The 15,554-nt window shown below is 45.9% G+C and overlaps 1 protein-coding gene across 1 annotated transcript in view; it reads right to left on the bottom strand.

Annotated features, from left to right (window-relative positions):
- Positions 1 to 2,800: 2,800 nt before the first annotated feature.
- The window catches only part of LOC119446877 (cytoskeleton-associated protein 5-like), a 117,458-nt gene continuing 104,704 nt past the window's right edge, over positions 2,801 to 15,554 (bottom strand). The window contains exons 14-15 of the mRNA XM_049663653.1: positions 6,463 to 6,544; positions 2,801 to 2,890 (exon numbers count right to left, since the gene is read on the bottom strand). Of these exons, the coding sequence (XP_049519610.1) occupies positions 2,801 to 2,890; positions 6,463 to 6,544 (172 nt within the window). The remainder of the gene's footprint in view (positions 2,891 to 6,462; positions 6,545 to 15,554) is intronic.

Below are 15,554 nucleotides of genomic sequence, written 5' to 3' on the forward strand. Positions count from 1 at the left end.
CACAAATAGGCTCAAAGCGTGCCGGCGTTGCTGTCATTCACGTACGATTTCAACTGATGGCTGTTGCGATGCGGACTCCGCCGCTTCGTTTCGGTTGGACGCTAGCGCCGTTCTTGCTCTTTGGCGTCGCACATTTGCGGCGCTCCTCGCTCACCGAGCTCCGAAAGTAGTCTGAATTAACCGATGTGCGACCAAAAAGTCCGAATTAGCGAGAGTTTGATTGCATTGAATAACGCATACGCCGGCCGGGAGCATGCACCTTGTTAAGAAGCGCGCTCGCTGCTGCCCTTGTCGGCGAGATTTTCCCGCAGAAGCGGCATTATAAACGGTATTTCGTCTCACGCGGCTGCACTGTAAGCGCTATGCGTATACATGGGGTTCTATGGGAGGGTAAACGGGAGTCTAAAAAGGCTGCGTTGTAGCCAGTTCTGCACTATAAATGGTTACGTTATAAGTGGTCTATACTGTATATATGCTTACAGCAATGCCGCGAATGCAGTGGGAGAATGCCTATATGATCTATCGATGTAAAAATGAAATATCCTGTCAGCTCGACTGTGAAGTCCAAATTGGCAGCTGCTGCATAATACCAGCAAGAAGTGCAGACTACTTTTAAGGGCCATTGGTTACAAGAAGATTATTATACAGCAAATCTTGAGTGATAAAGCAGTTTACATGCAGCAGAGTTGTTGCCAGTAAATGTTGGCGAGAGAACATCTCGCAACACAGCCTGAACCCCAGCCCCCAAAGCCGGGTTGGATACCAGCACTGAATACAGCTGCATGTGTTGGTTGAACCTTGTTTATACGAACCTGTGAATACGTTTTTCAGGATGATTTTTCAGATGATACGCTTTATTTTCCGGTTCCTGTGAAGTTCGCATCAACGAGATTCCACGGCATAGAAATACTAAGCTCGGATATAGTGAAGGAATTGAAAAGACTTAGTTAATAGCGAAAGAATTGCACCGGATATAGTAAAAAAAATTACTTTGGCGTTTTGAGGTGCACCATAGGGGCAACTCTAAATTAATTTTAGCCAATTTTTTTAGCGATTTATAATGTGCATCTAATTTTAAGTACACGAAAGTTTTGCATTTTGCACCCATCGAAATGCGGCTGTCATAGCCAGGATCAAACCTGCGACCTTAAGCTCAGCAGCACAGCACCATAGCCACTAAGCTACCGTGGCAGGTACCAAATACAGTGAACTATTTGCAATGTATTGGGTAGATGTCGGGCAGTGGTTAACCAGACTCCTAGGACTTCTGAAGGGCACGAGAACTTGTTTACACAGCTTAACTGTACGAGTTGCTCGGATTGGCATACATCTGTAAAGATTTCACAACTCCCTTACGTTAGCAGTTAGCATCAGAAAAAAGCAAGCTACCTTTAAAATGCAAACATAAACATGCATTTTGGGGCATTTTAGCTGAGACAGATTTGTGATGTGCTAGTGTGCACCAATGCAGTCACAAGTTTGTTCCAACCCTTGGGTTCAATAAATGTTGCCCACCTTGTAACCTTAGAGGCCGACCAGCTTGTATATGATACTTTTCACTGTGCACAACGGTGTGTCTGAAGGCCGACTGTCCCAGAAGGAACCTTGGTATAGCTTCAGAAACTGATCCAGGTTCAAGAGCACCATATCCAGATCCAGCGAGTCCACAATTTTCTCAAGCAAGGATGTCATCTTCCACAAGCACTGCAAACATAAGGGGAGGGAACACATGGCAATCAAACACCAAACGTAGAAGATGGACAGATTCGGCAAGTTACTGATAGTTCATTCTTGGGTATGTCAGCCGAGATGGATGAAAGACAGAAGAATTGCAAATTTCACTGACCTATATACCCTGTGTCATACATAGCAGGTAATGCTATAAAGTCTAGAGGGGCCTGCTTTCCTGCTCGTATTTGCGACCTATAAATTGTGCCTCACATACCACTAAAGGGACACTAAAGGCAAATATGTCAACAAGGGCTTTTAAAATAGTACAATTCCAGAAAGCCCGTAGAGCATGTTTTGTGCAAAGAAAATGTTTAGTTTCAGAGAAGACCATGTCTGAAGGGTCTGCATTCCTCTTGAGCAATTAAAATCACTTGCCACAAGCAAGGAGGTGTGATGTTGTACAGTCAAACCTCGTTAATATGTACCTGCTTAATGTGCAATTGCGGTTTAAATGTAGTCATGAAGATTCCCCCACCCAGCCCCCAAGCCGTAGTCACTCATTTGCCACCAAATGGTTAGTGCGTACTATTTTCTTTCTAGTTCTACACGCACAGGCACAAAATCGGCAAAATCTCATGTGCGGAGGCATTCGATTCTCGACCTGAACACCCGGACAGCCACCAGCGATAGTGACCTTAAAACACAGCCACCAAGATGCATTTCCTGCTCGTACAGCTGTTGCCGGGATTCCGGTAATGCGAAGAAGCTGCCGGTAGGAGGTGCGAATTCGCTGTCACCGTCGAATCCAATCCAATTCAAGTAGTAACCGCGCAGAAGTGCATTTTATTGCGATAGCGAACTTACGAACGCTCCAAGCGCTTTTCTGCCGTGGTTGTGGTCGTCGCTTTGAGGTTCCGTATAAAGTCCGAACACGGTAACATCTTCGCCGCGCGCCGTACGCTGTTGTGCAAGTGAACGCTTGCAAGGGTCAGCTGACGATTGCGGCTCAATCTCGCGCGTACACGAGAGAGAGAGAGAGAGACAGATAGAGAAAGGCAGAAAAGATAGGAAGCGTGCTTCTGTCGCGCGCGAGACACGGCGGGGGAGGCGAGAAAGTGGGGGGGGGCGTTCAGCAGCGGCCGCACGGGCGCCGTATCTTGAAAGCGATCTGCGACGTGGAGAAAGTGCGCGTCCGTGCGGGACTCGTCTTCAAAACGATCTGCGATGTGAACAAAGTGCAACTAGTGCCGGTAGCTTCATGTGCTCTGTGCTTTCGATGTTTAGTTTGCATTGAAGCGAAAGACTGCATGAAGGTCAATTCGCTCGCTGCTTTTGCCGCGCCTCCTCACTCCAGCGTTGTGACATCGAGTTTCCACGGTCATCGAGAGAGATGTGTTCATGCTTACCTGTGCACATTTTACACTGTGCTTGTTAATTAATTTATGTATTTAAAACTACCTTACAGGCCTCAATTGAGGCATTAAGGGGGGCAGTACATAGAAAAGAAACAGAAAATACATAGAATACTTGACATACATAAAACAGTAGAAATTGACATAACTCAACCGAATCCTCAACCGAAGTACTAACGCGACATAGTGATATAGCAGTAAACACGGCGACATAACGGTACCATCGCCACAATACGGTGCAAGAACGTAGTGTAAATACAAGAATGCGTGGTGCGACAATCATAAAATTTCACATTTTATTAGACATATAGTCTGTCAAGGCGTCACGGAATGAATCATGGTTGGACAGGCATGCGATGGTATCCGGGAGAGAATTCTAAAACCTGACGGCACGAGGAAGGGCAGAGTATTGGAATGCTTGAGTAGAACCGTAAATGCGGGCATAGTTGAAATGATTATGAAGCCTGTGTGACGTGGAGTAGGGTCGTTTCAAGCATGCCGGTGCTCGAGTGGAATGAATTAATTTGTGAAACAGTGCTAACAAGGCAATGTCTCGGCGAGTGTTCAAGGATTGTAATCCACTCAAAGCGAATGTTTACCACATTATCCTACCGATAAAACTACTATCCTTTGTTTGTATAGTTGTCTACAATTTGCAATCGCTATATATGCTGCACCGATAGGGTGAAGCTGCGACATTTTTTTTTCTTCATTCCACCAGTGTGCTTGCAGTCGTGGTGTTTTCATAGTGTTCTGTTCGAAGGTGCCGTCATCGCGGCAAGTGAAGATAACAAATTTTCTGCTGCCTACCCGCAAATAAAGCCTGTCTGAGAGAGTATGTTTGAGAGCATTGTGACGTAGTTCTTTTCCGCCCAGTAAGCAGCCGTTAAACTGGCATTGGCGGGTAATCTGTACATCGTTTAGTGTGTACCTAAACGTCATTCCCGGCTGACTGCGTATTAACGAGTTTTGACTGTATACGCCACCACGGCCCTTTACTGCTGTTGACAAGTAAAATGGCACCCGACAGCTGGCGCTGTTGCTTTTTGCGTAAAATGCAAGAGCACGGCTAAAAGCAGAGTGAAGACACAACCGACAGGATTTTAGGACATCACTTGGAAGCAGCATTTTCTGCTTGCAGAAATTTTGCTTCTTGCCCGGCAGCCTGCCTGTTACCACGTGATTGCATAACATAAAAGCAACCAGAGTGCCCATTTAGATCCAAATTAGCTTTTGCTGCTTGCTCTCCTTCATGACAGCAAGAAATAAATGGTAAAATGAGCCATTGCTTTGTCTCATCTGGTGGAAGACGTTTCAGAACTAAACTTACTTACGAGTGAGTGAGTGGAGTGACACATCTCTGATACCAGCAGCCACAGTGCACTGTTTGAGATTGTGACCAAATTGTAGGATGTCCGATACTGGAAGCACAAACGTGCACAAATAACGGGTAATCTGATATAACCTTATGTCCACAGTTGAGGTTTATGATGCGGTTATTCAGTAGAAACCATCACAGATGAATAACAACCGCACCGCGAACCGCGCAGAGTGAAACTTCTAGATCACACTGCTTGTGTAGCTGAAGCATTGCCTGCCAAGTGTGAAACAGCACGAAAGCATCCGCGTGTTTTCTGTGTCTGTAGTTTAAATTCTGCCTTCATGATAAACCAAAGCAAGCAAGTATTAAAACGAAATTTACTATTTTTTTCCTCCCATTCAAGCAGAGATCTCTCCTCTGCTTGAACAGGTGCCTGTTGACTCTCTACAGAACAAACTTCAATCACCTGAATGAGCTGCAAGTAATCTACTGTTAATTGCATTTTGATTACGAGTCCCATCAGTGCCAAGTTTTACACAATGATGATGAGGCAACAGCACTGATCACAGTTGGTGGTCATGGGTGCTTGCAAACCGACGACAAAAGTTTGCATCATAAGCGTCCTAGCCTACAATTTCAGAAGCCCTTGCAGAATGTAACTTATTTTTGTGCTTATGTTGCATCAATGTCTATATCACAAAGCCCTGCAGTTCAAAACTTCAACAAATCAACCCATTTAAGTAGGAGTGTCCGAATATTTGAAAATTTCGAACGAATTGAATAATGTATTTTCTACAGTCATATTTGATTAGAAAATTAAGCATCCAAAATATTTTGAATATTCAATATGATATAAATGTTCGACACAATCAAATATAGTGCAGGCCATGTGGGAGCACACAAGATTCCTTGCGTTTGTTCTTGTCTAAATTGCGAATGTGCATCTGGATTTTGTGCTTCTGGCCCACTCCTGCAATTGCAAAATTTAGCCCATAAGGTAAGCTCAGCTGCTGGACAACTAAGCTTCGTGGAAAAGCCAATCTCTCGGTGGCAAGCGGCACAGGCACGAAAACAGCGAGGTCGCAATTACTCCAATGAAAGTAAATGTGAGTGATTGCGCAAAGGGTTCAAAAGCAATAAGAATGCCTTTCCAAGATATAATCAGTCGATCCACTACAGCTGTGCCCATCCACACAGCCTCACCATGCAAACATGCACGACGTTGACCCACCTTGGACTTCAATGCAGTGCATTATGCTCCAGTTATACCATTTTGGCATAGTAATGGGCGATCTATTACCATGATATGTGCCCAAATGAGAACCATTGTGTAGATTCTGCAGAAAATCGCCGATTCATTATCTGAATGCACGGAGCAAAAATTTTTCAGGAGGTGAGCACTCACTCCAGCATTCCAATAAATGAGCTATAACATGGGTATTCGTTTAATGAGTATTCAGGTGGCAGGAGGACTGGGCGTTATACCCGAGGGGCGGAGGTGTAAACGTCAGCGACCTGCATGGTGAAGCCAACTGGTGGCAAAGAGCACAGTCAGACAAACAGCTAATATTGCAGTAACCAAGTGTATTTCATTTCACTCTTGGTAGGCAGCAACACCGATTACGCCGCTGCCAAAAATTTACACCAGCAGCGAAGTAGAATACACTTGGTTACTGAAATATTAGCTCTATCTGACTGAGCTCTGCACCACCAGGTGGCGGCACCATGCAGGCCACTCACTTTTATGCCTCTGTACCTCCGGTAAAACGTTCAGTCCACCTGCGCTTACCAGAATACTGGAGAAGGTTAAACTCTCTGAAGTCACAGTGGAGGGCACGGCACCGCATAGGCTTGGCCGGTTTAAGGCCATTTAAGGTCATCCGCGGCTAGCCGCTTCTACCCGTGAATGGATGTGCTCGTGTCGGATACCGGCCTTTATTCCCAAAATTTCGAACCAGTGGCATAAACTGTCCGTAGATTTGTTGCAAACGTGGCACCCAAACAAAGCAAACAAACTAACTAGGCATATTAAATGAGAAGAGAAGGAACTAAACTTGCCTTGATAACCAGGCCAATGTACTTTTCCGATGCCTGCATGCTCATGTTGCCCAAGCAGTCATGTAGGTGCGTTATCAGTGCACTGTAAAACAAGTGAGGCAACAGCCACGTGAACCAATTGGGTCTACAGTGATGAAAGTACAAGTGAACTGAGGCTTCATGAAGTCGCTGCACATTCTAAGAACACACCTAATGCCAAAGTCACGAAAAATAAAATATTAAGCAACACTTTGAGTGCACCTAGTCATAGCAAGTGCCATTTTGGCGGCATGCTGTTACAACCAGGACATTAAATATTTATTTTAGGCAGTATTTACAAATTAACAGCATGACCACTTGTCAGGAGCCAAGACAAGACGGCATTGCAGCCAACATCTAAGCCATGCACTGAATTTGGAAGGGAAGTGCCGAGAGTGGCAAAGCGTCGGCATGCCTAAAAAGCAAGATGACTTTTGTTAGCAGAGGAATGGCAGTTCTCAATTGAAATGGCATGTTTATAGCATTTCAAATAACAAAAAAGTGGTTTTAGAATTTGTGCGGAGCCAGCAGCGACTAATATGTAATGCAGTTTTCGAAGCACTGCAATCGAGGCCACACGTCGACGTAACAAAGAAACGCTTTTGCAGGTTAGAGCGTTCTAAGTCAGTGTAACTAAACCTTTCAGTGCGGCAGCCTGTGAACACTAATGGTGAAGGGCACTCACTCAAAGTGACACTAAATTTGCCGGTCTGACAGGGGGTATAAGACTAAACTGTGCAAATTTATAAGCACTGCTTTCAGACAGCACTAATCAAGAAGCTTATAAATAAACCACACAAACTTAGGCCCTTATGCATGGCACGTTAAAGATCAAATGAGCTAAGATTTTGTTTGTCGAATGAAATGCTATGCTTGAAAATTTTCACTTATAAACCAGAAAATTCATCTTGCGCCAAGGATAACATATAAAAATGCACAGCATGACCATAATACAACATGTACAAAACTGATGCTGTGTCATTAATTCTCAAGTCAAAATCCGAAGGGAAAACTGGCCCAGAGTTTCATGCTTCATAATCATTCTAATGGCCCAGAGTTTCATGCTTCAATAATACTTCATTAAAAAAATACAAAAACGCAGATTCATCACACATCTTGTAACCTATGCAAAGTGAAGCTTTCAAGAAGTGGTTAATCGAATGCTATAAATTCGTCCATTGCATTCTTGCATCCTCGGCGTAAATGATAGTGGCGCGCATGCATGTGTGTATGTGCATGCGCTCTCATGCAGCCATGCTACGCAATGTGACACACGCGATGATCATCCCAAAGCGCTAGTTGGCGTTGGCGAGATTGTTACCTAATGGTTAAAGGGGTCCTGAACCACCCCTCGGGCTTGGGGAAAAAACAAAGTCCACAGATAGCATACGCTGCTGTGAACATCTCGGCCAAGTTTAACGGTCATGTGCGGTGTGTGGCGCTTGCAAGCGGAGCGCGAAGTCGCCTTTCTCTCAAGCGCTTTTTTCAACAGAAGCCTGCTGCTCAATCTATCCTGGACGCTTCATTTCGTAATATAGCAGATTCCTATACGCGGCTGTTATTGGCCAATGGCTGACATCAAGAAGGGTGTTTGGATCAGTGAAGTTCTTCCTACTGTTACTGTATGTATTTATTGATGCAGTTTAGTAAACAGACCGAAGTAAGTGAAGACCTGCTTTCAAATTTCAATAATAATTATGTACTTCTGGCAGATGTCGACTATCGCCTGCTCATGTTTGGCCGCGGCCGCCTGTGCAGGAATTGAAATTTGGCCATCCTGCTCATTGGTGTCGTAGCCGTTGGGTCTCGCTAATTTCGACTAGTTATGTACACTCATCTAGCCTATAATCAGGCAAAACTTAAGGTCAGACTACACGCACGCTTGCCAGTGCACGCTCGCCAGTGCACGCTCACTCCTGGCCGCTCCTGGTTAGACACCTTGACAGACTTCCCTTCATATTGAGCTATTGATAGCACTTCAATATGTGCAAGTTTGATGTGGCTACTATCTGTTAGTCAAGCTGGTGCAGGACAAAGCCAGTTCACAACCCGTAGCACGGCCAAACTGGAGCGCGAGCGGCCGCTGTCGTTGTGGGGATTGAGGGTTGCGCCGGCCTCATTGCGCGGGCTAAAACACCTGTTCTGCCGTCCCCCGGTTTTCTCCGTCCCCCGGTTTTCCCCGTTCTCCGCGTAACCGGTTCCCGCGGTGGCGCTGCGCACGCGACGGTTGTAAAGCCCCTTGATGTTAGAAAGTAGCGACACTCTCCCCCGCGCGCGCGCTTTCCTCCTCAATTCTCCTCGGATTTCTCCCCCTCACCGGGCCGGCGCGGCTCTGAACCCTCCAGTGGCTCGCTGCAGCCGCATTAGAATCAATGCGCGCGCTTGTTTATTCGGCCCTTTGAAGCGTTGTATGGGAATTTATCCCTTGTGAAACTGTCATGACGAAAGTACGTTTCCGATAGAACGTCGTGCCATTTTTTTAGGACGCTTCGATAAATACAAGCGGAAGCGCTCCGAAAAAATGAGTACCAAGCAGTGGTTGAGCTGTTTACCTCTACGTCGCCACTTGGGTTGTCCGTAACGCGGAGGTGTATTGGGTGCATACAATATAAGCAGCGTAGAGTATAAACGAGAATTTGGTTCACAATCTTCGCTGTTAAAAGGCTCAGAGAAGGTAACCAAGAAGAAATGTGATAGTTTACTTAAAGTGAATTCGCCAAAATGAGTGGGCCAAAAGCCTTTGTACCAATGCCACTGTGCGAAATACGTGCTGTGTTTGCGAAACAGCCAACATAGAACTTTACACACGCGCCTGTATTCCGTCACTATGAAACGACGAGAAATTACATTCCATCACCTCTGGGAGTAACGTAAGTCTCTCTCTCTCTCTAAAGAAAAGGCTGATTGCTTACACGGAAACTGCTAGGACTGGCACTTGATAATTAACTTACAGACTTCAAGATGTCAAGTTTATCGGAATTGAGGGAGATTATCAGAAGCGCGTGGCTTGTACTTAATGAGCATGCGCGAATGATACATAATACATAATACCACTTATCTACCTATATATTGCGGTTCATGCCTTCGCAAAATAAAGTACATAAAGAAAAAAAATGCTCGCAGTATTGAAACTTTGCAAAGATACAATAAGCACGCAATAAGAGTAAAATAGTTCCTTGGCTTCACAAGTATCAGGCGCAAGGATTGCACGCACACACACACGCGCGCACACACATACATGCACACACATACACGCAAACACGCACGCACACACACGCACACAACTACAAAATATGAGTTACAGGCATTAACTCACAAATTGCATACATTTGAAAACTAACGCACGCGCGAAAACACAAAAAGCTTAGTCACGGCTCGAAGAGTCAACGAAAATTTCAGCCGACTCACTTTAAAAAAAAAGTATATGCCCAGTTATCGGTGCTCTGCATTAAACTGAACGAAGAGTCCGGCTATGCGAAGAGCATTAAAATCTCCATGCAACTTCATCCACAAATATGAGGAAAGCTGCAACATTCACCTCGCAAAGAACGGCGTGCTTAGAAGGGGCGAAATCCCTTCTCCCGATGTTATGGAACCACTGCTTCCGACGCACGACATTCCGTTCACCTCGGGGGATATAAAATAAGGCTTGCCCTTTCTCTGGCCTGCTGCTGCATTGAAACGCGCAGCAGCAAGGCATTTTATCGGAGAACGAATCTCAGATTCCTACGAAAGGATGGAAAAACTTGGGAAACACACGTTCGGAGCGGCAGGGCGACCACCATTGGACTGCTCATGGCGAGCGGGAGAAACTAAAGGCGCGCGAAAGCAAGTTTCGCGCCGTTTTCGTGACGTCAGGGTCACCTGACGGGGTAGTCTCGAGCGCCGCAGCCATTCAGCGTGGCGGATGCGCTGCCTCCGCGAAAGAGGGGGAGAAAAAGAGGAGGTTGACCGCGCCGGCGAGGGTGTTGCGGCGTAGATCAAAGCGTGTCGCTACTTTCTAACATCAAGGGGCTTTAGACGGTTGCGCTGAGGGCGGGGCGCTGACGTCACGAGGCGGCCGGTTTTCGGCTGCTAGCGGCGGAGCGTGCCTCGGGACTTCTCTCCGGGACCAGCGCACGGTACGTTCATGCTTTCCTCTCGTCCGCCGACACCTTTGTGACTAGGACTGGAGCTCGCGCACGTTGCCTTTGCCCGTGCGGGGAGCGCGTACTTTGTGCTGATCCTTTCCCGACGCTAAGCCGACGAGTGGTGCCATTAGTGCTCGCGCGAGGTCGTACCTCGCCGAGCCGCACTTGCCGAAAGCCTAAGCCGAAGGATATTGCCCGTGCTCTCACGAGTTGACCCATTGGTTATCGCCAGAGCAAGTAGCATAGCCGCCGGGACTTTTCCTAGCGGCGTGTCCCAGCTTGAGCCTGTGCTCTCGCCGCGACGTGCTATAGGCGCCTGTTATTGTATTTTCGCCCTGGTGCGGGACCCCTTTGGCTCCCCTCCGTGCGGGCGTTTGTGCAGTGCTGGCGCCGACGGTTTCAGTAAACGGTTTCCGTCAACTCAGGGCTTTACTGTGTTTTTGCGTGCGTCGCTCGGTAGCCCCTTGCGGCCTCTGAGCTCGCGCGCGAGCGGTGCTGGAGGCGACGGCTGACGCGGCCCTGTGGCTCGCTAAGCTCGAACCCGCGGTGGTTGGTCTCCTGTAAGACACCAAGAACCCACACTGGCGCCCAATGCGGATTCAAAGGCTCATTAAGCCTTTGTCTGTGCTTAGCCGAGTCAATACGCCTTAGCGAATTGGACTCGCCGCGTTATGTCTGCTAGGCGTAGTGACCTTTGCCCTTTTTTAGTGCTAGCAGACGCCGCGTTGCTCGAGAACGGGGCCAGGGCCCCCCTTGAGCAGCGCACTCCTGCACCCTCGCTTGTAACGACCCCCTGTGGGGACGGCAACGCGAGGCGCTGCGTACCAGCTCCCTTTGGAGCAGTAGCGTTGTTTGAAAACGGGGCCAGAGCCCTCTCCGAACAGTGCACACGGGCACATTCGTCTGCCACGGCTACCTTTGGAATGCCAAGCAGTGCGATGTCGCAGCGCTCCCGATCATTGACTCCTTCGGGAGTAAACGGAGCGCAGCGTGGAAACGGGGCCTTAGCCCTCTCCGACTTTTGCCCGTTGGCTGCTTCTCAATTAAACAGCCAAAACCAGTGGTATGCCGCGGCCCCCCCCCCCTGGGGTTTCAATCACGGCGACCACGAATTCCGCTCATACGTCTCCCTTTGGAATACACTCGTTGGCGCCCAGTGGCACACCGATCGAGCACACACCTGTTGAATCGACGCTGGCTGCTTCTCAATTGAACAGCCAAAATCAGTGGTATGCCGCGGCCCCCTGTGGGGATTCAATCACGGCGACCACGAATTCCGCTCATACGTCTCCCTTTGGAGTACACTCGGTGGCGCCCAGTGGCACACCGATCGAGCACACACCTGTTTTATCGACACTGGCTGCTTCTCAATTGAACAGCCAAAATCAGTGGTATGCCGCAGCCCCCTGTGGGGATTCAATCACGGCGACCACGAATTTCGCTCATCCGTCTCCCTTTGGAGAACATTCGGTGGCGCCCAGTGGCACACCGATCGAGCACGCGCCTGTTTTGTCAACGCTGGCTGCAAAGCATGTTGAAGTGAATACATATTTAACGTCCTTGGAACACGAGTTTAACGTTCTGGCATTTACAGAAACCTGGTTTTCATGCAAAGAAGATATAGTACAGTTCGACGACTACCAATGCGAAGCCCTCTTCCGCGATAAACGAAGGGGAGGAGGCGTAGGGCTTTACATTAGGAAGCTCATTTCGTACAACGTCATACCGGAATATTCAGTAATTACTGACGACTATGAATCTTTGGCTATCTCGAATCCCTCGTTTGTGGTCTCGGTTCTTTACCGTCCGCCTTCTGGCTCCCTAACTGCGTTCTACAATTTCTTTGAAGAATTAAGTGAATATTTATTAACCTATAATGTACCAGTTGTCATAGTTGGTGACTTCAATATAAATTTGCTTTCTGATGACACTAGTTGCGGCAATTTTCTTGATCTGGTACATTCCGCCGGCCTCATTAATGTTATTAATGCTCTAACCCGTGTTACAATGAACAGTAACACATTAATTGACTTGTGCCTGACAAGCTGCTTCGATGACAATGTATTTGCTGGTGTTCTATCGACAGGCATTAGTGATCATCTGCCATTATTTTTCTTCATGCCTGTACACTCTAAACGTAAAGTAACTAAACATCAGTCTTTTTGTAGATGTATTACAGACAGTGGCATTAGTTATTTCCGTAATTTATTGTCAAATATTGTTTGGGATGATGTATTCAGCACTGAGAACCCTGATGATGCTTATAATTTGTTTCTAAATAAGGTTTTGCAATCGTATGAGACAGCATTTCCTATCAGACCGGTTGTTAAATCTAGAAAAGCTAGGAAGCCATGGATTACAAAGGAATTACTTGCAAGAATTAGAAATAGAGACGAGCTATTTCATAGATTCCTAAAAACCAAGGACATAAGCAAACTGGAAGAATATAAAAAAGTTAGAAATTGTTTAAACGCTGACCTCAAGAAAGCCCGAACATCATATTATCTGCATAAGTTTTCGGTGACATACGGCTGTCCAAAAAAAACATGGTCGCTGATGAAATTTCTTATCTCCAAAAAAACAGATAATGCTCTAAATGAACTGGTTGTTGACGGCACAGTCTATACCGGTGTTCCCCTGGCAGATAAGTTCAACAGCCATTTTCTCTCGGCTGGTGCAACCCAACATGTTCAAAGTGCCTACTCGCACAACTACATAACGCAGGAAATGAGCTCCGTTTTCTTGTCTCCGGTTACGCCGCATGAAATAGAAGGCATAATCAGAAGCTTGAAAGAGAACTGCGCAAGTGGGTATGACGATATCGCTGTTCGCCCAGTAAAAGCGCTGTCAGATGTACTGTGCACGCCCCTCGCCCATATCTGTAACGGTATCTTGACTCAAGGCGTTTTTCCAGAGAAAATGAAAATTGCTCGCGTCTGCGCAGTGCATAAGAGTGGCGCGAGAGATAGTCTTGGCAACTATCGTCCTATTTCTGTACTCCCCATCTTTTCAAAGATAGTGGAGTACGTAATTAATCAGAGGTTAAACGATTTTTTACACAAGAGGTGCATAATATCACAACAGCAATATGGTTTCCAGAGAGGTAAATCTGCGGAAACAGCTCTTATGAAAATCAAAGAAAAACTAATAACAAATATCGAAAAAAGGCTTTTTTCTATTGGCATATTTTTAGATTTCAGGAAAGCTTTCGATTCAATCAAGCATGACGTTCTTTTTTATAAACTTAACAAGTACGGTATTCGCGGCAATGCACTTAAATTGATTAGAAGTTACTTGCATAATCGCTATCAGTTTCTAAGCATTGGTGATGTTAAATCCAGTTTAAAATTAATACAATACGGTGTTCCTCAGGGCTCGATCCTAGTTTCTTGTTTCTTCTCTATATAAATGACATTGTACTCATACCTGATACACCTGACATTGTGCTATACGCTGACGACACTAATGTATTTTTTCACGGTGCTAACATAAACAGTATTAACAGTCAGGCTAATGCTTGGCTTCAACAACTGTCGTTCTGGTTACTGAACAATCAGTTGGCACTTAACACTGAAAAAACGAACTATATTATTTTCAGAGCTAAAAATAAAGCAATCAGCAATAATTTAAAGCTAACCTTTAATGGTAAAACAATAAGTCAAGTACCCACACATAAGTTCCTAGGCGTCCACTTCCATGAACATCTCAGTTGGACACAACATGTCACCTATCTGCGCGCTGATGTGTCCAGAACAGTAGGTATGCTACACAGGTTACGTTTCATGCTACCATCATGGTTTAAACGACAGCTTTACTACTCCTTGGTATTCTCGCATTTGCACTATTGTGTTTTAGTCTGGGGAACCACCACTCAGCGCAATTTAAATCACCTTCAAGTATTACAGAAGAAGTGTATTCGATTCATTGAAAATTTATCATGGCAACAACACTCACTACCTTCTTTTAAAAAAACGGTATTTTGACTATTTCTAATATTTTTCGCCAGCGCCTTGCACTCAAGATTTTCCCCAATTTAAAGGCAGATCCTACCACATTTCTTGCACCATATAAGAGACCCGAATCTAATTATGCACTTAGGCAGAATATTTATGTGAAGAAAAAAACTAGAACAAATTATGGGACGCAGTTGTTAGATTACCAGATACCTGAATTATTAAATCTCTACCCGGAACTAGTTGCTATTGCGCAAGAATCAAAGTCCATTTTTTCATTTAAAATACGAGCGAAAGCCCTATTTGTGTGATTTGTGTGATCAGTCTCATGTACCTAAATGTATGTAATGGAGAAAATATATGAAAGTACCGAATTGTTTCTTGTTGTATTATTTTATGCGCAAAGTTCCATATTGTCATTGCTTTGTTGCCCTGTAACATTCACGTCTTTTAATTACTACTCTCGAGTGCATTCTGAACTTAAAATGCTTGTCTATATGTCCTGCTTCCAGACCAAATCCCCCCGCCCCCAATTTTTTATTTGTGTCCTACAATGTATGCAGTGTATACTTGCACATACTTTTTTTTGTTTTTTTTTTTGTTTTTTTTTGTTTCGACAGCGCTGATCGCTGTGTGCTGTACGTCAGAGAAACGAGGCCTCGGCAGGCGCCAGAAAGGCGCCTTTTGCCTCGTTGACTCTGGTAGGAAGGTGTCTCTATTATAATTTTGTGTGTTTTTTGTTGTTGTTTCCTGCCAAAAATAAAGAAAGAATTGAAAAAAAGCGGCCTAAGCAATTCACGTATAGCTGTCTCAAGTGGCAGCTGTGAACGACAGCAGGCGCACCCCGCTAGGAGCCCTTTTTGCTCTGGGGACGGCGGCGCGCCGGCCGGTATCCCTGTGGAAACCGCGCCACTGATCGAGCTGGACGTCAGTTCATCCTTGCTCGATCGCGCCGCTAACGCGCGAACGGCTCCCTTTGGAGCAGGCGCAC

Source organism: Dermacentor silvarum, chromosome 1 (genome assembly GCF_013339745.2).
Source record: "Dermacentor silvarum isolate Dsil-2018 chromosome 1, BIME_Dsil_1.4, whole genome shotgun sequence".
Classification (NCBI taxonomy): domain Eukaryota; kingdom Metazoa; phylum Arthropoda; class Arachnida; order Ixodida; family Ixodidae; genus Dermacentor; species Dermacentor silvarum.